General features: G+C 47.2%; 1 protein-coding gene across 1 annotated transcript; it reads right to left on the bottom strand.

The window, feature by feature from the left end:
• Window positions 1-1,135: 1,135 nt before the first annotated feature.
• On the bottom strand, window positions 1,136-14,025 carry NOLC1 (nucleolar and coiled-body phosphoprotein 1). Its single transcript, XM_054206708.1, has 14 exons — window positions 13,892-14,025; window positions 13,551-13,606; window positions 13,281-13,402; window positions 11,633-11,748; window positions 10,728-10,869; window positions 10,100-10,203; window positions 9,254-9,404; window positions 8,304-8,444; window positions 7,218-7,307; window positions 5,733-5,879; window positions 4,941-5,507; window positions 4,063-4,175; window positions 3,589-3,669; window positions 1,136-3,302 (listed from the first exon to the last, which is right to left on the bottom strand). Exons 1-14 carry the CDS (start codon window positions 14,000-14,002, stop codon window positions 3,144-3,146), a joined length of 2,100 nt encoding a protein of 699 aa, XP_054062683.1. The 5' UTR covers window positions 14,003-14,025; the 3' UTR covers window positions 1,136-3,143.
• Between the last annotated feature and the right edge of the window lie 5,280 nt (window positions 14,026-19,305).

Here is a 19,305-nt window from a genome sequence, read left to right as displayed (position 1 = left end):
GGACCCTACTGGGGCTCCCCCAGGGACAGGACCGCCCCCCCCGCGGGCTCTGTGAGAGGAGGGGAGCGGGACGCGTCAGCCGGGACAGCAAAATGGAAAGGCTGGTGCACAGGGACAATGTCCCAGGGCACCCATACGCGTACAGCACACACCAGAGGGGGGTGTCCTGTTAGTCCAGTTCCAGAATTAACCACAGCTGAAATTGCACAGGGAAAGCCGAAAGCTGAAGCGCTCCACGAGGTGTTTCCCTCCCAGCAGGAGGGTAGAAGAGACGCAGGCTAAGCCTGCCTGGCAGCCCCAAAAGCTCGTGAAGGGAGCAGTTTTTCCCCGAATGTCAAGCACACGGATGAGCACGTAGCTTTGAGTCTCACAAAGCATTTCCCTCCCCCAGCACTCGTTGCACTTGCTCAGTCAGGTGCTGATCTCCAGCAAGACTAATAACATGCTTTGCATCTGCTGCAGAAACTTCAGAGAGTGTTAGATCTGCTCCCACAACATCACGTCTGCGGTGGAAGGCCGTGGCAGACAGCGTTGGTTAGGGAGCGACTAGTGGCCAAATCCGTCTGGCGATTCTGTTCAACCCTTCCATAGAGGCATAGCACAAGGAGTAAAAATAAGCATTACAGCACACAAGACCTTCACCAGGTCCTACCTGTTAGTAAGTGTCTTTTTCCTGTACACATGGTGACAGAGCAGGATGAGATCACAGGGCACACAGAAATTACTTGTTTAAACCAGGTACATAGAGAATTTTTCAGTTATGCCTATTGTTTCTTATTCCCATAGGATGGTGCCACTTAAGTTATATTCCTAATATGGTGGCAATACTAGAGACCTCACGAGATAATTCTGGCATGAAGGGACTCAAGCAGCCTGTTAGGATTGGTGTAAGTAAATATTCTTCCACTCGTTTTCTCCAAATTTGTTGCAGTCACTTGACAGCCAGCGGCAGAGGCCACCATTCAGTTCTGAAGGTGTTACACGCACATAAGCATGTAACTGAGGAGAGAACTGGTTGTAGAGAGATGTAGCCTGACTCACCCATTCAAGAGACGGTGCTACATTACCTTCAGCGCCGATACCCTCCCTTATCCCACCTGCTATTCCATGCCTTTAACAATCAGATCCACTCAGATTACAAAGGCAGCAATCTTTATTTCCCCAAGACATTTGTATGCTCACACTTAAAATAAACTTTTAAAAAACTTTTATGTTTTGGGGGTAAGAGTTACAAATGTAAGTTCCCGATAAGCAGAAAAAAAAGAGAGCAAACGACAAGTCACAAACAAGATGATGTTCAAATCCCCAAGCAGAAAATACTCTTCCCACCGTCCTTTGGCCTCTAACCTTTAACTCCGTGTAATAACCGTGGTCTCCTGGGCCCCTTAACGCTGCAGCCTAGAATCCAGACACCAGACTGAGATTGTGCAAGCCAGAGGGGAAGTCCTGAAAAATGCTCATTGGAACTAGTTGCAGCTCACATATATGGGGGTGGCTCATCAAGTCTCATCCAACCCTCAATTAGGTGACACTGCTTTGCACACAAGTGTAGCTTCCTATAACAACAGGGCTCTTCTCATTGACACCCTTCAGGGAGGGAATGGAAACATGGAAATGAGGTCCTGCATAACCTCTCTCGGTGGCTGGCAGTTTCATGAGATGGGGTGAGCAGTGCTCACAGCCCACTATCCCGTTTCCCAAACATGCACTACCGCTGTTCAACTCCTACTGGCTCTGGGCTCAGCAGACTGCTCCACAAACTAAAATTAACTTAACCCACTTACCAGGGGAAAAAAGTAGTGGGGGGAACCATTTTCCACCAGATGTGAGTTACACCAGAAATGAGGCAGTCACACATCTGGAGGAAGGCAAGCCCTCCTCTCACCAGCACCAAGCCATTATCTCACTTGCTCATGAAATCACAGTTTAGGCTGCAAGTTACTGAACTTGTTTGAGGCTCCCCACACTGAACTTGCACTTGTAGCTAACACTTCAAACCTTACAGCACCAGGCTTTATTTGCCTTACTGCTATGGGGAAACCAATATTTTACTTCCTGAGAGGGATTTAACAGATGCAAAACAGCTCAAAGAGCAAGCGGTCCAACGCAGAAAAGAAATTTAAGGCATTAATGATACATTCATCTCCACTCCTAACAAGCCGCATGGCACATTGCTGGGAGTAAGCATAAGCTGTTACGTTTTCTGTTCAGAGAGAACAAGGAGTAATGCCACAATGCAGTCAGAGCCTCTGAAACAAAAACACGGCAAAAAGCAGAGATGGGTAGAAAAGAGAGCTTTGTCTCCTCTGCCTCCTTACACATTCCCACTGAGCCAAACGTCACAACATCCATGCCGTCAAGTTTCTGCACATCTCCACTCCCCAGCCATGTTCCCAATGAAAGCGTTATCAGGAGTGCCTCAGCAGTACTATCGACCTTGGTCTTTCTAACAATAGCCCCCAACTGCAACTGCAAGCAATACAGTTACTCAACTACTAAGGTGTATTTAGACTCTGCTTCTCTAAGTACTCTGGTTATTGGCCTCAACAGGGGTGGAAAGAGGACGGTAGGAATTTATTGCAAGGTGAAACCATAAGAGAAGGAAACCAAAAAGAACCCTGTCACACTGCAACTGTGAACTTGAAATGTCAGGTGGGGGTGGGGATTACAGCCAGAGGGTTCAAATCAGTTGTTGCTGTTACAGTAAGTAGCCAAAGGCAAGTTACAGTACTTGCCATTTCACAGGTATCCAAGTTAAACTGGCTGAAAAAAGAAGTGGGAGGTTAAGATACAGGAGAATGATTTCTCTTTCTTCTACTACTTTCTGAGCAGGAAACTAAAATGAGAAATGACTGCCAGCCTTTTAAAATAAGACCATAGAAAATTTAACTCTTGGAGGTCACCCTAGTGGTGCCAGTAACACCAGCCCAAGGACGGTTCCAAAGTAGGGGCCTAAAAACCAGAATTAGAAATAAAAGGGGGAAACATCCAACCATTTTCCCACAGCCTGATGCTGGAGCTGCCTGTCCCACAATGGGCTAGGGGAAGTAGCATTCCAGGCAGGCTTCACATCCATAACGTCCACATGCCCATCCAAGCCATTCTGGTGAGCAGATGGTTTATGAATTCCCAAGGAAACATTCTCAGTCACTTTCAAACTTGACGGAATTGACTTGGGTTGATATAGTGCCCCCACGGTAGCTGCCTCGTTTTTTCTTTGTCTTCTCATGGCGGAAAGATTTGCCTTTGGTGAATTTCAGGATATTGTTAGCCTTCTCACCCCAGTCACCAGCTGCTCCTTTCTGTGAGGGATGAAGGGGGAGAGGAAAAAGAAATTCAGGTCAGTACCCAAGAGAGTAAAGGCAATGCTTTGCACTTCAATCTACCCAGCAAACACCAGTACATTAACACTGGAGCTGATACCACTCTCCCACGCACCTCCAGCCAGTGCTCACACACTTCCTAACAGCACCTCCTGGTGGAAAAAGTTTCCACCAAAAAGACTGCCCACAAGCACATCAAGGCTGCTCTGCCCACCTGTACTTACAGAGGCCAAGCACTACCACTCTGGGCACTACCTAGCCATACCTTTGCCTCAAATGAGTTGTCAGCAACACGGGCATCTAGCTCAATCTCTTCTTCCCTTACGCGGCGGAACGGAGAGGCTGGCTGTTAAAGAAAATAAGATACAGTAAGCGCATACATGTGCATGATATTCCCTTGTGATAATGTCCCTTCCTCCCTGCCTTGCAAATATAGAGCCCTGTTCATGTCACCTCAATTTTTACGTGTTTTGCACATTCATAATTCTTTCCCCTCTTCAGATCAGGCAGCTCAAGGATGTTCCTGTGCAAGCATATACAATCAGCCTTTGCCAGAATAATATAATGCACATGTGTGCACTCCCTAGGGTTCTCCAGACAAGGTTCAAGTGCTTGAAGAGGGAGCAAAAATACAAATAATCCTGTGGGCCCAACCTCCCCAAAAAACCCAAGACAAGCCTACTTGTTCAGGAGGCAGAGAAGCCTCTCCCACCAGTCACCACAGTTCACCCTCACTCACCTGTTTCACCTTGGGAACTGTGTGTGGTGTTTTGGCTTTGATCTTTGCCTTTTTACTGTGTGGTGTCTCTGGCTCCTGAACATCTTTCCTCTTCTGTTTCTTCCTGATTGTGCCTGTTAGATGTATAGCAGTAAAACTTCAAAGGGAGTAACTGCAGTGTTGGGAAAGGTAATGCCATCTCTCCCCCAGAATGCAAACCCAGTGTTGACAAAGGTGTGAGAACCGGTCCCTGCAATACCTCACCCAGAAAACAGGCTGCTATAACAGACACTAATAGCCATTCTGGGTCAGGAAGGATTTTGCCATCCTGTCCTAATGGATAAAGACAATTTTGTGGAATAGGGCACCTCTATATTAATGATTTAATGCGCTTGAGAAAGTTCCGTTGGTTAAAATTTGCCAGTTCTTGGAGTCACAGAATATGCACTTGCACCCATCACTAGTGTATTCAAAGTTGTTTCCCTCCTGGAGGGATAAAGATTGAGGTTGTGCATTGGGGCATCATCCATGATCTCCCACTCAACACAAAGTCCTACAGCAGCCTGCCTTGCTGTCACTAACAATCTTGTGCACACATAGACAGCAATTGGCAACAACTGTACAGAAATGTACTTCATGTTATCACAAATTCCGTTGCCAGCAGACATACAATACAGACAAAAAGGATCACACAAACTGGTTGGACTAGATGATCTGATTCCAACCTAGGCAATTCTATGATTCTATGAAACCTAGCCCTTCCCTCTCAGTACTGCACCAGATGGCAACATCTAATAGCATATAGAGATTAGACTGAATATTGTTTAAGAAAGGCTCCCATTCGTGCTTATCTCAGTAACACTGCCCGACAGACCCACTTCTCAGACTGTAGGTAATACCTCCATTGACTTTTCCAGTCTCTTCTTCAGAGCTGCCTTCGCTGCTGGTACTGCTGCCACCAGCTGGCTTAGACTTCAGGTGGTTTGTTGCTGGTGTGGATGTTTTTGTTTTCTCTGCGGAGGCAGTGGTCTTGGAACCGTTCTGTGCCCCTTTCTCTGCCTTTTTGGGCTTCTCATCCTCTTCACTGGAACTATCAGATGAGCTGCTGCTACTACTACTAGAAGCAGCTGCCTTCTTCCTGACAGTTGCTTTTGCTGCCCCTGTAGATTTGGTGGCTGGTTTCGCTGCTGGCTTCTTTTCTTCTTCTTCACTGCTTGAGCTATCAGAGTCAGAAGTGTCTGCTTTGGGAGCTGGGGTAGAAGGTTTGGACACTGGCTTACTCACTTTGCCAGCTAATTTAGCTGGAGTGCCTTTCTTCTTCTTCTCATCCTCAGAGCTGCTGGAGCTGCTATCTGAATCGGAGCTACTTTGTGCTTTCTTTGTGACAGCTTGCGTTTTCTTTGTCGCAGGTGTTGCTGCTTTAGTTGTGGGCTTCACAGGGGCCTTCTTGTCAGAGCTATCAGAATCTAGAATGGAAAGGAAAAGAATAATCAAGGCTAAGCCCCATTCCTTCAACATGAAGTACACATGGAGATTCAACGTTGATACACAGTGCACTTCATTAGCTGCTTGAAACAACACTGCAGTGGCTATTCCTGTCCAACTGCAACCTCAGACCCTGCCTGCAAACACAGAGGTCTGAGCAAGCACAATGTACATGTGGAAATTCTCCTTTTCTCCTACCCCAGTACCTGAGCTATCTGAGGAGGAACTGGAATCTTTCTTTGCTTGTCCAGGCTTGACAGCTACTTTTGCTGGTTTGGAAGTATTCTTTATCACAGGTTGTTTTGCTGGGACCTTACTCCCTACCTTCTTCTTGTCATCTTCAGAGCTAGAATCTAAACAAACAAACAAAAAAAGGATGTTCTTTAAGTTAATAAGCTTCTGATGCAAATTACTTTAGTAATAACATGTACATAACTCATGGGGAAGTGAAAAGAAAAATGGGTTGTGGCCCAAGGCTGAGCCAGTAGATAACTGGTGATAAGCAGCATTTGATGAACACTTGAATGATCAGGGGACAACATTCATCTTTCCACTTATCTTCTTTGTTGGGAGGAAGTGGAAACAGGCAGTTTAAGTTCTTCGCTAATGCATTGCACAAGGAAGCAGATATTTGGAGAATAATGTAGGAGAAGAGGTACAGAATAAGGGATTGGAGAAAAAGTACAAGCATCACCAAGAACAAACTCAGGGAGAAGAAACATCAAGAAGCTATGTGGTAAAGATCAAAGAACAGGCAAGAAATTAGGCAATAAAACTGACAAAGCAGGGGAAGTGAGGCAGCAACAGCACAGTATCTCATTTTAGTTTTCCATTTCTTCTGTCAGATGTGTCTAGCAGCAGTCTGAGGATGGACTGGAGACTCCTGCATACAATTATGCCTTTATATTGTGTGTCACAACAATCCCGAACGTCAAGCGTGATCTATTCCACCATTTCTGAACACTTTAATAACGGTAATCAAAACCTTGTCCATTTGTAAGGAACCAGGCAACAAAAACAGAAAATGGAACTCCTGCCACCCGTTGAAGGGTCACACAGTCTCGTGCTGGCTGTCTGCAGATAGATAGCCAGTTGCCACCCACAGTCCCTGCCGTGGCACTGGAGATGTTGAGATATACAACAGGAGCACCTTGAACTTGGAGGGGAAACATAGCACATCAGGAACTTACATGGGAAATATGGCATTGCAAACCTTAAACCCGATCAACAGAAGATACAAAGCACACTGCCCCCATTTCTAAGGTCAGATTAGAAGGCAACTTTTGAGTCTATTTTGAACTTGGTAAGGAGATAACATTTTTTATTTTGTAGGCTTCTCCCAAACACAATGGGATAACGGTAACCAAAAATCTAAAGACACAGATTCTCAAAAAGTGTAACCATTAACCTTCCCGGAGAAACCTGATACACGATGCCCCACCCTTTCCATCCAGCAACATGCAGACCTTTTTGCACTTGCCAATGGTCTCATTGGCATCTCACGGTCAGACTCCACTCTGCATAACAGGCTGCTGGTTTTCAATTTCACACCTTGTTAGCTATGGAGAGTGGGAAGCTTTCAAGCTCATACAGTAAGGACCTTAGCAGATAACACCACTATAGAGCAACCTGGCCAATAAAAACATTAACATTAAAAAAAAAATAAATCAAAACTTTATTCCTTGAATTACCTGAGTCGCTGTCAGAACTGGATTCAGCCTTCTTGGTAGTCACAGCTTTGTTTTGGGGACCAGGGGTTTTTTTAGCTACTACTGCTTTGCCTGCAAAAGCAAGTTTAAAATTAATAGGCCACATCCACACCAAACCTTTGTCCCAAGATCCAACCCTTTCCAGATGTGTGTTGTGGTTTCAGCTGGGATGGTGTTGCTTTTCTTACTAGCAGCTGGTATAGTGCTGTTTTGGGTTTGGGATGGGAATACTGTTGACAGCACATGCACTCATGTTTTCGGTTGCTGCTAAGCAGCAAAGGCCTTTTTTTGCTCTGCATGCTACCCTGCCAGCGACTAGGCTGGCAGCGCACAAAATTTTGTGAGGAGACACAGCCAGGACAGCTGACGCCAACTGACCAAAGGAGTATTCCATACCATAGGATGTCATGCTCAGTATATAAAGCTGGGGGAAGACGAAAGAAATGGGGGACATTCAGAGTTACGCTCTTTGTCTTCCCAAGTAACCATATGTGTGGAAAGCTGCTTTCCTTGAGATGGCTGAACACCTGCCTGCCAATGGGAAGTAGTGAATGAACTCCTTGTTTTGCTTTGCTCGCATGCGCAGCTTTTGCTTTACTTATTAAACTGTCTTTATCTCAACCCACGCGTTTTCTCCATTTTACCCTTCTGATTATCTTCCCCATCCTGCCGTGGGGAGAGTGAGCAAGCAGCTGCATTCTCCTAGTTCTGGCTGGGGTTAAACCATGATAATGTGAAAAAGCTCCGTTCTTAGTGCATCAGCCATTCAGCCAGCACATCTGAAGCCAAGAAAGGACCTGGCCAACTGCAGTAATGGACTTATTCCCACTAAACTGGATGCCGGTAACTTTTCAAACCAACACATCCAAAGTAATCCAACCTGCACACAGTTTGGATCCACAGGTTGTACATAGTATTGCTTGGGATGCCTTCAAATTACTCAGAAGCTTCCAGAGAAGCAAATAGCAACACAGACCAAAGTCAAATGGCTTTTTCAAGGAAACCAAGACATTGCCAAAACCTCTCCATGTGGTACTTCCTCTGCAGCCTCCTCTTCTCACAACATACCTGCTCCTCCCTTTGGGGCCACCTGTTCTGCCTCATCACTACTGTCTGAAGAGTCGCTGCTCTCAGCTTTTTTTGCAGGAGCCTTGGCAATGCTCTTCTTTGTCTGCGTAGCTTGAGGAGGTGGTACAGCACTGTACTGACCTATGAAGACAGACACAACATTCAGATGCCTGCATGATAATGCGAGCAGTACATGAGATATTTGTAACCACAATCAAAGATACTAGCTTATAATTTGAAGGGTTACACCCACCCCACTGCTACCTCCCGTTTCTACTGTGAGTTTAACTCTCCACTTGGGGTTCAGTTGACCCAACCATCTCTCCAGAAGTTTTATCTGCATTTTAGAAGAATGGGAGCTTATGTTGCGAAACTTTTCCAGAAAAAAAAAAAAAAAAAAAAAAAAGAGATGTCAACTCTTGAGTGTTTTCATTTACTGCCTTCTCAAATCCTCCATTTAGATCAGCTCTCTACTGGAATCCTAAAAGCACTATACTATATTGAACACAGGCCCATTTAACCCATCAGCTGGATTACAACTAAACAGCCCTGGATATTTCACAAAAAAAACCTGAAAAAGCTTAAATTGCTGCAGCTACAGAATAACCAAAGCACTGGCAAATTAATTCCCAAATCCTGGCGGACAGAAAACCTGCAAGAATGTACTTAAAAGCTAATCAAATAGAAGACATGCAGCAAACCAAGCAGAGTCTGCCACAATCTCCCTCACTCCCCATCCCTTCATTGAAGGAGAAGCAGAATTGTAAGCTCAGCCCCAACAGCACACATGAAAAGAGCTGCTGTATTTCTGGTTCACAATACCACCGCAGGCACCACCTGGAACCTTGTGTGCAGCAAGACATGCCTGTGCCCTGCACATGCTTCTGCTGGGACAGCGGGACTAGCAGAAAGCATCCTCCCACATTGCAGCAATGGTATTTAGTACTTACCAGACTTCGGTTTCTGTTTTGCAGGTTGCTTTTCATCGTCTGAGCTGTCAGATGAGTCCTCACTACTGGAACTTTCCTTGGCACGTTTGTTTTTCCCTGGACATGCTTGAGTGGCTGCAGGTTTTGGCAGAGGTGATTTCTTGGGAACAGCCTTATCACAAAAAGGGAAGAAACACACATTAAAAAAGAAATTACAAAAATCTTGTGGGAACAACTGGATGTAGATCTTGTTTAACTCTACGCCTCACTTAAGAGAGCAAGTTTTGAAGACAAAGGGAGAAAGATTAATGAAGATTCTCAAATGCAAATTTTAGGAAACACATGAGCATCACGATCTTTCTGGCTATTCTGCTGTTGTTTTCTGCTGCATGAATCCCTAATGAGGGGCTCCTCTGACCAAGGGGCGCAGAACTAAGTGAAATGGTAGCAACTGCCACTTGATTAAACACAACTAGGATTATTTTTGTGTTGCAGAAAATATTTTTGAACATTCCCTAGTGGAAAACTAGGGAGTTAGAGATAGCTAAGCATAAAAGAGTCACGCAAAAGCAAACATATAATGGACACTATGATATGGTTATGACACAATGAGATGTTTTCCTACAAAAGGAAGGATCAGAGGAAGCAGTAAGGAGGTATTAGGGAAGAAAGCCAGTGCACAGAGAGGTGCTAGAACACATAATTCCACTGTACAAAGGAGAGGGAAGCATAAGACCCACAAATGCTGGGCTCAGCATCTGTGTGGTCTGTGCTTTCTCTACATATTTCACAGTCCCTGCAAGACAGAGACACACCCAGTTGCTAGACTTCTACAGCGTTCAGGAAGTTTTTTATGGTCTAATTTACCTTCTTTGGTGCAGCCTTTTCCTCATCCGAATCTTCACTACTGCTGCTACTACTTGCTGCTTTTCCATTCACCACCTTGGTGGCCACCAGGGCAACTTTACTTCCTTTTGAGATAAACGAAAAGGGACCTTAGAAAAATATGCTATGGTAGATGAGGGCTAATTAGATTCAGCATGAAGTATCATAGAGAGAAAAGCAGCACAGGAAACCAATAGGGCAGATTAAGGTAGTAACTGCAGAACTGTTGTTTTATCCTACTGCAAGCTTAGAGAAAGTTTTTGGATAACTGTCCATTCTAGCTCATTGAAGTTCCAGGACTAAAGGCTAAGTAAAGATCTTCCCTGCTCTTTGAGAGAAAGACACTGGCAAAAGTACAACTTAAGCAGTTAAGGTTGCTGATTACAGCTACTTATACAAACAATGCAGCATTTGGGACCAGATGTTTTATTTGCTATCAGTTCTACACCTCTTCCATGACAGAAGCAGACCAGACTGGAGTGCAAATGACACTGACAGCAGATTTTCAGGCTGCTGTGTTAATGCATATGCCTTTGCATGTAGGTACAGCCCCCATCACTCCTCCCCTGGCTTTTTTGTACTTTGACTCATGATACACAATAAGAGGTACCAGATTTAGGTGTTGCTGGTTTTGGTGGCTGTTTCTTTGGTGCTTCTTCCTCTGAGCTGCTTGAGTCAGAGCTGGAACTCTCCGCTTTCTTCTGAGGCTGGATTTTGCTTCCAGCTGGCTTCACCACGGGTTTTGCGCCTTTCTAAACAATGGGAGGCAAAACTGATTAGCCCTTGTAGACATGAAAAGAAAAAGAGGTTAAATGAGTGGGACACATCTACACAGAGTATAAACAGCTGTCTTTCACAGAGGTTACCATTTTGACTTGAAGACACCACTGGCTAATGGTTAAGGCCTGAAAACCCCTGGATAACAATTTTGCTCTGGGAAACCTCACAGCAGCCCATGGGAGACTTCCTTTGCACCTCTGTCTCCAGTTCTGCCTCCTCAAACGGGGGCCGCTCTGGGGCTGGCACTGCTCTCTTCCTTCTCCAGATCACACTAGTTTGAAGATGCAACTCTGGTTACCCTCCTCTAGCGTACACTAACATCATTTTTCCCTCTGGCCCTTCTCAAGACCATGACTGCAACAAGAAAAAGGAAAGAGAAGATTCTCTTTTTATATATACATGTATATGTAGAAAGAGATCAAATTTATTTTAGTGATTGTAACTAAATCTTTCCCTGCAAAAAAGTAAGCCCTGACAGTCTTAGGATAAAAGCAAGGAGCAGACCTGGATATGAAACAAAGTGAGTGCTGGACATTAAACTAATTTTTCACAGGACCAGTCCAAGTGGCACATTGTCCACTACAAAAATGTCTTCTGACATTGCACCTGTGGCAGTTGAGGCACTTCACAGTTCAGGAAAAAAGAGCCCAATTTCAGAGAGAATTCTGCTGGTCAATTTTGTTATTATCCATCACTGTCAAACGTGCATTGAAGAGGCTGGAAAGAAAAGCTGACCTTTGCTGGCTGCTTCTCCTCCTCTGAGTCTGAATCATCACTGGAGTCCTCGCTGCTGCTCTCGGCCTTCTTGGCTGGAGGAACTGCTTTTGCCTTGGGCACAGCTGCTGCTTTAGCTGCAAATAAGGGACAGCACACATTGATGTTAAGTTAATTCAAACTTTCATGTACCTATATCCTGCACTAGTGGGTATCAGGGCAAAAGGATACATTAAACCATGACTGACTTTGTTTCTTGAGCAGGGTACAGCAGCAGACTCCAAAATGGGTAGGCAAGAGGGTAAAATAAATTCTAGATTTTATCTTTGTCACATACACATTTAAGTGCAGGCTTCTATCATTAAAAAGAACACCCCCGTAAGGCATGTGTCCCCTCAAACTGAGATAACATTAACTGGGTCTCCACAGCTTCTAGCTTACAGAAACTCACTGAACAAGCACAGGCTTTCAAAGAGAACCACTGTGATGTTGTGTTAAGCTTCCAGACATTTTGCTTAACACGTTTTAGCTAAATCTACTCTTCCTGGTTACTGATTGCTTTTTAATAACGTGGAGCAAAAGAAACCATTTTGCCTCAAGTTATATTTGCAACTGTCCCTATCAAAGTCAGACCTAAGTCCAAATTTAGCTTTATGATGGCTCAAGTTGAAGACCAGATTTCTGTCTGTGTCTCTCCCTGTCTACTCCTTCTCTCTGCAATCTGATGCTAGATACACACAAACCTGCATACACCATGATTAAGGCGAGATGTATGAACAATGCCAGGAACTGTTCACCACACACAAACTGAAGTGGAGGGACATATTTTTGGTAGCACCAGGACACAGGCTTGAGAGGAAGGAGGGTAGTGACCTCACACAAGAAGCAGGTGAGTAAGGATACTTAACATTTCTCTGGAACTCAAGAATACTGTCTACAACTGCCCTTCATCAAACAGATCACAGTGCCCACCAATACACAGAAGAGCCTGATAAATGCTAGCCATGCAGGAGTTTTGTCAAGTTATGTATATTTTAACAAATATGAAAGCTTTTATGAAACCTGAATCGGTTTTCCTACAATACCAAGATGAAAAACCATTCTTTAAAGCTCTCAATGAAAAGGAGAGTCCCTGGAAAACAGCACAGAAAAAATTCATGAGGTAGGAGGAGAGTATCAGCCCAAACCACATGCACTCAAAACCCAATTTCACTCAATGTTTAAATCAACATACAATTTGAATGTGCTGAAGCAAGTAGGAGTAACCCTGCCGAGATACCCTATCAGTGAGTGTTTGGAAAGCAGAATCTCAATACAGGTAAGGTAACGAAGGTGCTACTTCAATAGCACCTTCAAAATTCAATACAGCCCAATGCCTTCACCAGCCTCAGCCAAAAGAGATAAACCAAATGGCTGAAACCTTCTAGTGGATGCAAACCCCGATAGACTTAAATTACCACTGGATGAAGAGATCACCCTTATCTATGATGAGCATACCCTACCTGCCATTGGCAAGACCTGCCAGAAACAATATCCGTCAATATAAATCTAGTCCTCAATAGCTGCTGAAGTTCCTCAAACGAGCCGCTGAAGCTGAGCTCCACATCCAGGTGAGGAGCCAATGTCAGACACAACCCCAGCCCACCGCAGTGCTGCTCACAAACCCCACCTGGTTTCTTGGCTGGGGGCGTCTCGTCCTCCTCGCTGGAGCTGTCATCGCTGCTGGAGGGCGGTTTCCTCTTCGCCTGCGGGCCGTTGGGAACCAGCTTTCTCTTCTTGGCCGCTGGAGACCTAGCGGGAGAAAGGCCGAGCTGGGGACTTTACGAGGCGACGGCCAGACGGCGGCTGGCACCGGAGGGAGCCCGGCAGGGCAACGCAGACACCCCCCACCCCTCCCCGGGCCCGGTAAGCGCGGCCCCGCCGCCGGAGGGACACTTACTTCAGCCAGTAGCTGAAAATGTCCAGGAGGGACGCGGCGTTGGGGTCCTGCTCCTTCTGCAGCAAGAGAGAGGCCGCGGCGGTCGGTCAGTCAGTCGGTCAGCCAGTCAGCTCCCACCCCCCTCACCGCCGCCCCGCCATCAGTCGGTCGGTCGGTCAGTCAGACCCCCTCGAACCCTCCGTCGGTCACTCAGCCCGCCCTGCCCCGCTCCCCCCTCTCCGCTACCCCGGGTCGGTCGGTCGGTCGGTCGTCCGGTCCCCCCCGCTCCCCACCGCCCCCCCATCAGTCAGTCAGTCGGTCGGTCGGTCCGGCCCCGTCCGGCCCCCTCCCGCCCCGCTCACCGCCGCCGCTTCCTTGGCGAAGGCGCGCGCGGCGGCCTCGAAGCGGTTCTCGCGCAGGAAGGCGAGCACGAAGGGGAAGAGGTCGCTGGGCACCGCACGCCACTCCGCCATGCTGCCCGCCGCCGCCACGTGCCGCCGCGCAGGCGCGCGCACTGCGCCGCGCCACGCACCGACGTGCTCCCCGGCTCCGCCCCCGCCGCCATGTTGGGTGCCTTGAGAGGAACTGCCGGGCGCGGAGGAGCGGCCTACTGGCGGGGCGGGTGGGAAGGGCTCCCGGAGGAGGGACCCGGGAGGCAGGGCCATCCCTCCCGCTGTGAGAGCGCTTGGAAAGGCCCCGTCCGATGGCGGCGTGCGCGCCTGAGTGAACGCAGCAAACAGGGCGGGAGGGCCGGTGGCGGTGCAGAAGCAGGCTTAGGGCCCGCAGCGGAGAGGAGGTGGGAACCTGGGGCAGTCTCTGCAAGGAAACTCGGGAGCCTGCATGCGGCAGTGGAAGACTTCACTTACGCCCCTTCCTCCCCGTGTCAGTTACTCCTAGTTGTAATCCATTTTAAATATGGTCAGTGGAAGGAGAATAGCAGGGAGCAGAAGGAGCAGGGCGGCTCAACGAAGGAGAAGAAACCAGTAGCTGTGGGCAGCCTTAGTGCTGGCAGTGTCCTCACCAACAGGGTGCAGTCCCACATAGCCTAAACACAGCAGGTAGAGCCAAATGCTGACAAGATTCATTGGTACTCCCAGGAAAGGTGAGCAGTAAAGCAGGTCTAGGAGCCACATGAGGAATCTATTCAGGAACAAAGGGAGAGAGTGCCAGAAGGGCTAGGGCAAAAGTAACACCATGCATCTAAAGGGACTGTCTGTAAGATTGAGCTAGAGAAGGAATTGGGGATAAGGTTAGTTACAACATGAGTTTGAGGGTATCAAGGAGGTAAGATTGGAGATGAGACTTGAAACAGCTACACCCACAAAATAGGACAGGCAAGCACTAGAGACCCAGGCGTGAGCTTAAGTGGAGCTTCTGGGCCTACGGGCAAAGAGTGGGTGTGGAAGCCCCAGGTGAGGCTGATCAGAACAAGAGTGGTCTGTTAGTGTACTCAGGACACTGATAAGGAGAAGATTTCATTCAGCTGTTGTGTATTGACAAGGCTTTAAATTAGTCATGTCTAGACTGTTTTGTTGTGGGTTTGTTTTTTTTTTTTTACTTCTGTGAAACTGAAGGTTTGCTCTGATGATTGTAGTGCTCTGTTCTCCTTACCTTTGTAATGGTTTGGGTTTTTTTCTAATTCTTTTCAGACAGAGTGTACCATAAAGCCTGCTGAGGGCAAAGGAAGAAGAGAATCCTACACTGAAAGTCCTGAGTTAGGGCTGCCAGGGTCAAACAAGCAGTAGTAGGTAGATAGCATTACGCTCTTAACCATTTCCAAATACTGCTGTGCCCTGCTGTGCTGGGGTTCTGTCTGTTGTGTGCAGTTGTGTATTGTGTGCTGAACACATACTTGGGCAGGCTCTGTGCCTAGTAGAGCCCCCATAGTGCTGGTGTCTTTGGAAGTTGCATATTTGCAGTGTTGGGGAAGTAAAAGCAGTTAATGTAGTAGTAGATTATACTGTAAGATTCTGTCATTTTGTACAGGTGCTGTTGCTTGTGTTGTAGAAAAAGGATGTTCTGCTGAGGGCTTGTTAAATATATGTACTTTGTTTTCAGATGCCTGTGATCTGGCCTGCCCCTGATATGTATGGAATAACTCAGGGCTGTGTTGCAGAAAGGAAACTGTTTCTAGGAACCAGTATTTTTCTCGGTTCTTGTAGCTTCCATCCACAGCAAGCTACAGCTATAAACTTCATCTGCAAAGCTCAGCACAAGTTCTGTGCTTCTGTCAGCATCGGAAAGGAAGAGATGCAGCTATTGCTGGTAAACTGTCCTTATTTTAAGTCCTGCTGTCTGAAGTAACTGCTGTAAGGAACCAGAGAAATTACTGGCTGTGTTTTCTTCACTGGCTTGCTTCTTGCCTGGTTAGTAAGCATCTCCCGCCAAGCCTTTGCCAGTTAGGTCTGTTCCCAGATGCTATGTAACTGCTTCTCTTCAGAGCTGTGTGGTATGTTCCCCTGTGTTGTGCCTGCAACTCTCCAGATGACCTCGCAGGGCAGTAACCATGCAAGGAAAGCTATTTTGTTCTTGTATTCGCCAAGACAGTAGTGGGAGATCCTAGGATCTAAAAAGCAAGCAAATTCAACCGATTTATGCTACTACTTGTGAATTCCTTTGCTCCCTTCACCTACTCCTCATAGGTCTCTCTAGTCCTTATCCTTGGCTGGCGTATCTCTTGTTAAGCCTGCAGGGAGAGTTATTCACCTCAGAAGAGAGCATCCCTGTGAGAGGTCGCTGCTATTCACACTCTTTTCATCACCAAGGAAAAGTGGAGATGGCATGGGTATCGAAACACTTACTGAGTCCTTTCCTTGTTACCCTTCAAAAGTACCCAGCAAAAAGCAATGATTCTGGAAAGAGCAGTCTATTCCTTTTCTTTGTACAGGGATAAGGCAGGCCCTTGAGAATAGTGCTGCAAATGCAACTGTGTTCACATGCTGCAGTGAGTTGAAGGGAGGAAGGTTAAGACTTGTAAAGTCAATTTTGGGTGAGGGAGGATGAAAAGCACCCTCTATTTCCTCGTTTTGTTCTTAATTCATTACAAGATGTGTAACTCTTCCCTTTAGGCCAGCCTAATGTTCTATAGCGTAAAGGGGCTTTCACCTAAATTTGTCATCTGATTTTTCAGGTTGAGGTTGCTGTAAAGGTTGCTGAAACAATGCTGAAACAATTATTTTACTTAAGCTCCTTTGGAGAAGCATATTAATTTCACTTTAGTGGCTTAGGAAGTTTAAGCCCTGAAGGGGTTTCCTGTGGGCTTTGCATTGATTAAATAAAATACATAGCATCTTAAGTGACACTGACACGTATGGAGAGGCCCCATGGGTTCCGACTAGGCAGGAAGCCGACTCTGATAGTCCTTTGTATGATACCATAAAGCTTTAAAAGCTTGTTCCAAGGAGCATGTTGAAACCTTTGTTTAACATCAGAGAGATTATTTTGGGTTTCACTTGTTATTCTGGAAGTTAGAAGAATGTTGTTCCTCTCCTGTGAAGACAGGCTGAGAGAGTTGGGGTTGTTCAGCCTGGAGAAGAGAAGGCTCCAGGGAGACCTTATAGCAGCCTTCCAGTACCTGAAGGGGGCCTACAGGAAAGATGGGGAGGGACTCTCTATCAGGGTGTGTAGTGATAGGACGAAGAATAACGGTTTTAAACTGAAAGAGGGTAGATTTAGATTAGATATTAGGAAGAAATTCTTTACTGTGAGGGTGGTGAGACAGTGGAACAGGTTGCCCAGGGAAGCTGTGGATGCCCCATCCCTGGAGGTGTTCAAGGCCAGGCTGGATGGGGCTTGGAGCAACCCGGTCTGGTAGGAGGTGTCCCTGCCCAGGGCAGGGGGGTTGGAGCTAGGTGATCTTTAAGGTCCCTTCCAGCCCAAACCATTCTGTGATTCTATGAAGATAAACAGCTTTACAAGGGAAATAATGTGGAATAATCATTATAAAGTCATATACATGGGTATCCATCTGTTTTACTAGTTCTTAATATATGAGTATTCCATAGTAGTCAAAGAATTTGTCTAGAGAGTCTAGTTTTCAACTAGTAAATTTTTGTCCCTTACATAATTCCCAAGTAGATCCTGTATTTGCACACTTCTCCGGTGCCCGGCTGTGCTTTATTCTATTGTACATTTTCTGGAGGATTCAGATGGGAAAGTGCTGTTTTTTTCTCTGCATACCTGGAGTTTCTCATCGGGCTGTATCACCAGGAAATGTTTTTTATCCTCATACTTTCTTATTGTGGGAGCAAACACTCTGTTTTTGGAAGACAGGCTGTGGGGTGCAGTTTGTAAGCTTACAGAAGGTTTTGGGGAAAGAAAGATTTGGAGGTAAGAGGAGCGTTTGACTGACCTCTAAGATAGAGTCGATTAGTAGGAAACAGTTGGTTCCTTGCTGTTCGTAACCAGCTCTGTTCCAACATTAGTGTTTGTGACATTAAGTGAGCTGCACACAGAATGTCCTCTGACTGCTTGGGAGTGACTGTCTTGACTGGGAAACCAGATTGTAAGGAACCCACTTTTGCTTTGCTGAAGTGCATCAATGAAAGACTTCACTGGTTCTTGGCAAAGAAATTTTTCTGAATGCGAATCAGCGCGAGTGTTTGTTCCAAGTTTGTGAAGGAATAGTTTGAAATAATTATTTAGCCAGAATCTGTTGCTTTATCTTCAGCAACAAAATTAGATTGAGTCCTGCTCTCTGAACTCTGACAGTGTCCTTCCACTGCTTATTTTCTCTGTACTCAAACACGAGCATAGTCATAGGGAAATCTTAAGTTAAAAGACTGCATCTTCTAGAGGAAAATGCAGAATATCAAGTGCTTCATTCTTTATATGGAACAACTTGGTTTTCCCTCGGGGAAAAAAAACACAAAAACAACTCCTTGCTTGTAGGAGACAGAAGTCAAAGCCTAACTTCGGGGTGTGCATAAAGCAGGTCTTGTTTGGTTCTTTTCTACAACCATTGCTCTAAGTTTCTCCCGAGTAAGGATGTGGAGGTTATCACCGTAACACATGACATCCCCTCATTGTAGCGCTGTTTCCTCGCCCACCTGTGGAACATGTGACTGGAGCCAGCTGGAAAAGGGCATTTCCCTCCTATGGCAGGAGAATCCCGCCGTGTACCTGGCAGGCGATGCGGGGGCCGGGCGGGAGCCGCCCTGTGCCCGGTTCCGCAGGGGGCGCCGCGGGCCGCCCTCCGCGGCCGGGCCGGGCGGGCGGGGCGGGGCCGGTCGGCGGGACGGAGCGCCCGGCCAGGGGCGAGGAAGCGGCCGCGGGAGGGAGGAGGCGCCGGCGATGTGAGGGGAGGGCAGCGGCCCCTTCCCCGCCAGCCCCGGACCATGGCGGCCCCCGGTAGGTGCCGAGGGGGAAGCGGCGGTGTTTCTCGGGGCGGTGGGGCCGGGAGGGCTCTGCCCCGGCGAGCCGAGGCTGTCGGCGGCAGCCCAGCCCGTGAGCCTTGGCGCCGGTAAGCGGGGAGGTAGCGGAGCGCTGCCCGTCGCTCCCGGCCCGCTCCTGCCTGCCGGGCGGTGCTGCTGCGCGGCTCCGCTCGCCCCTGGCGCGCTGGGGAAAGGGGAAGGAGGGTTCCCTCCCCGAGGTTAGGGGAGCCCCGGGGCTCTTCTGAGCCGCGGTGGCTGCTTTGTTTGCCGCCAGCTGCTGCGCTTTCTGCCTTGTCTGGCTTCGCTTGGCTTGAGCTTGGGGCAGGTGCTGGCAGAGCTCTCCCGTGTCGCGAGTGCGCTTCGTGCTGGCAGCTGGGCGAGCTCTGAGGGAGGGTATTCTGTAG

The sequence above is a fragment of the Rissa tridactyla genome, chromosome 6 (assembly GCF_028500815.1).
Source record: "Rissa tridactyla isolate bRisTri1 chromosome 6, bRisTri1.patW.cur.20221130, whole genome shotgun sequence".
NCBI classification, from domain to species: domain Eukaryota; kingdom Metazoa; phylum Chordata; class Aves; order Charadriiformes; family Laridae; genus Rissa; species Rissa tridactyla.
Note: the sequence above shows the minus strand (reverse complement) of the source record. Positions and strands in the feature narration are given on the sequence as shown.

Bases quoted from the DNA above. Each gene is read 5' to 3' on its own strand.
- NOLC1 (XM_054206708.1), bottom strand. From the start codon at position 14,002: ATGGCGGAGTGGCGTGCGGTGCCCAGCGACCTCTTCCCCTTCGTGCTC. The intron at 7,308-8,303 runs GTATGTTGTGAG...TTGCTTTTGCAG, and splicing joins GGCCCCAAAGGGAGGAGCAG to GCAAAGCAGTAGTAGCTAAA. The intron at 5,880-7,217 runs GTAATTCAAGGA...TTGTTTGTTTAG, and splicing joins CAGTTCTGACAGCGACTCAG to ATTCTAGCTCTGAAGATGAC.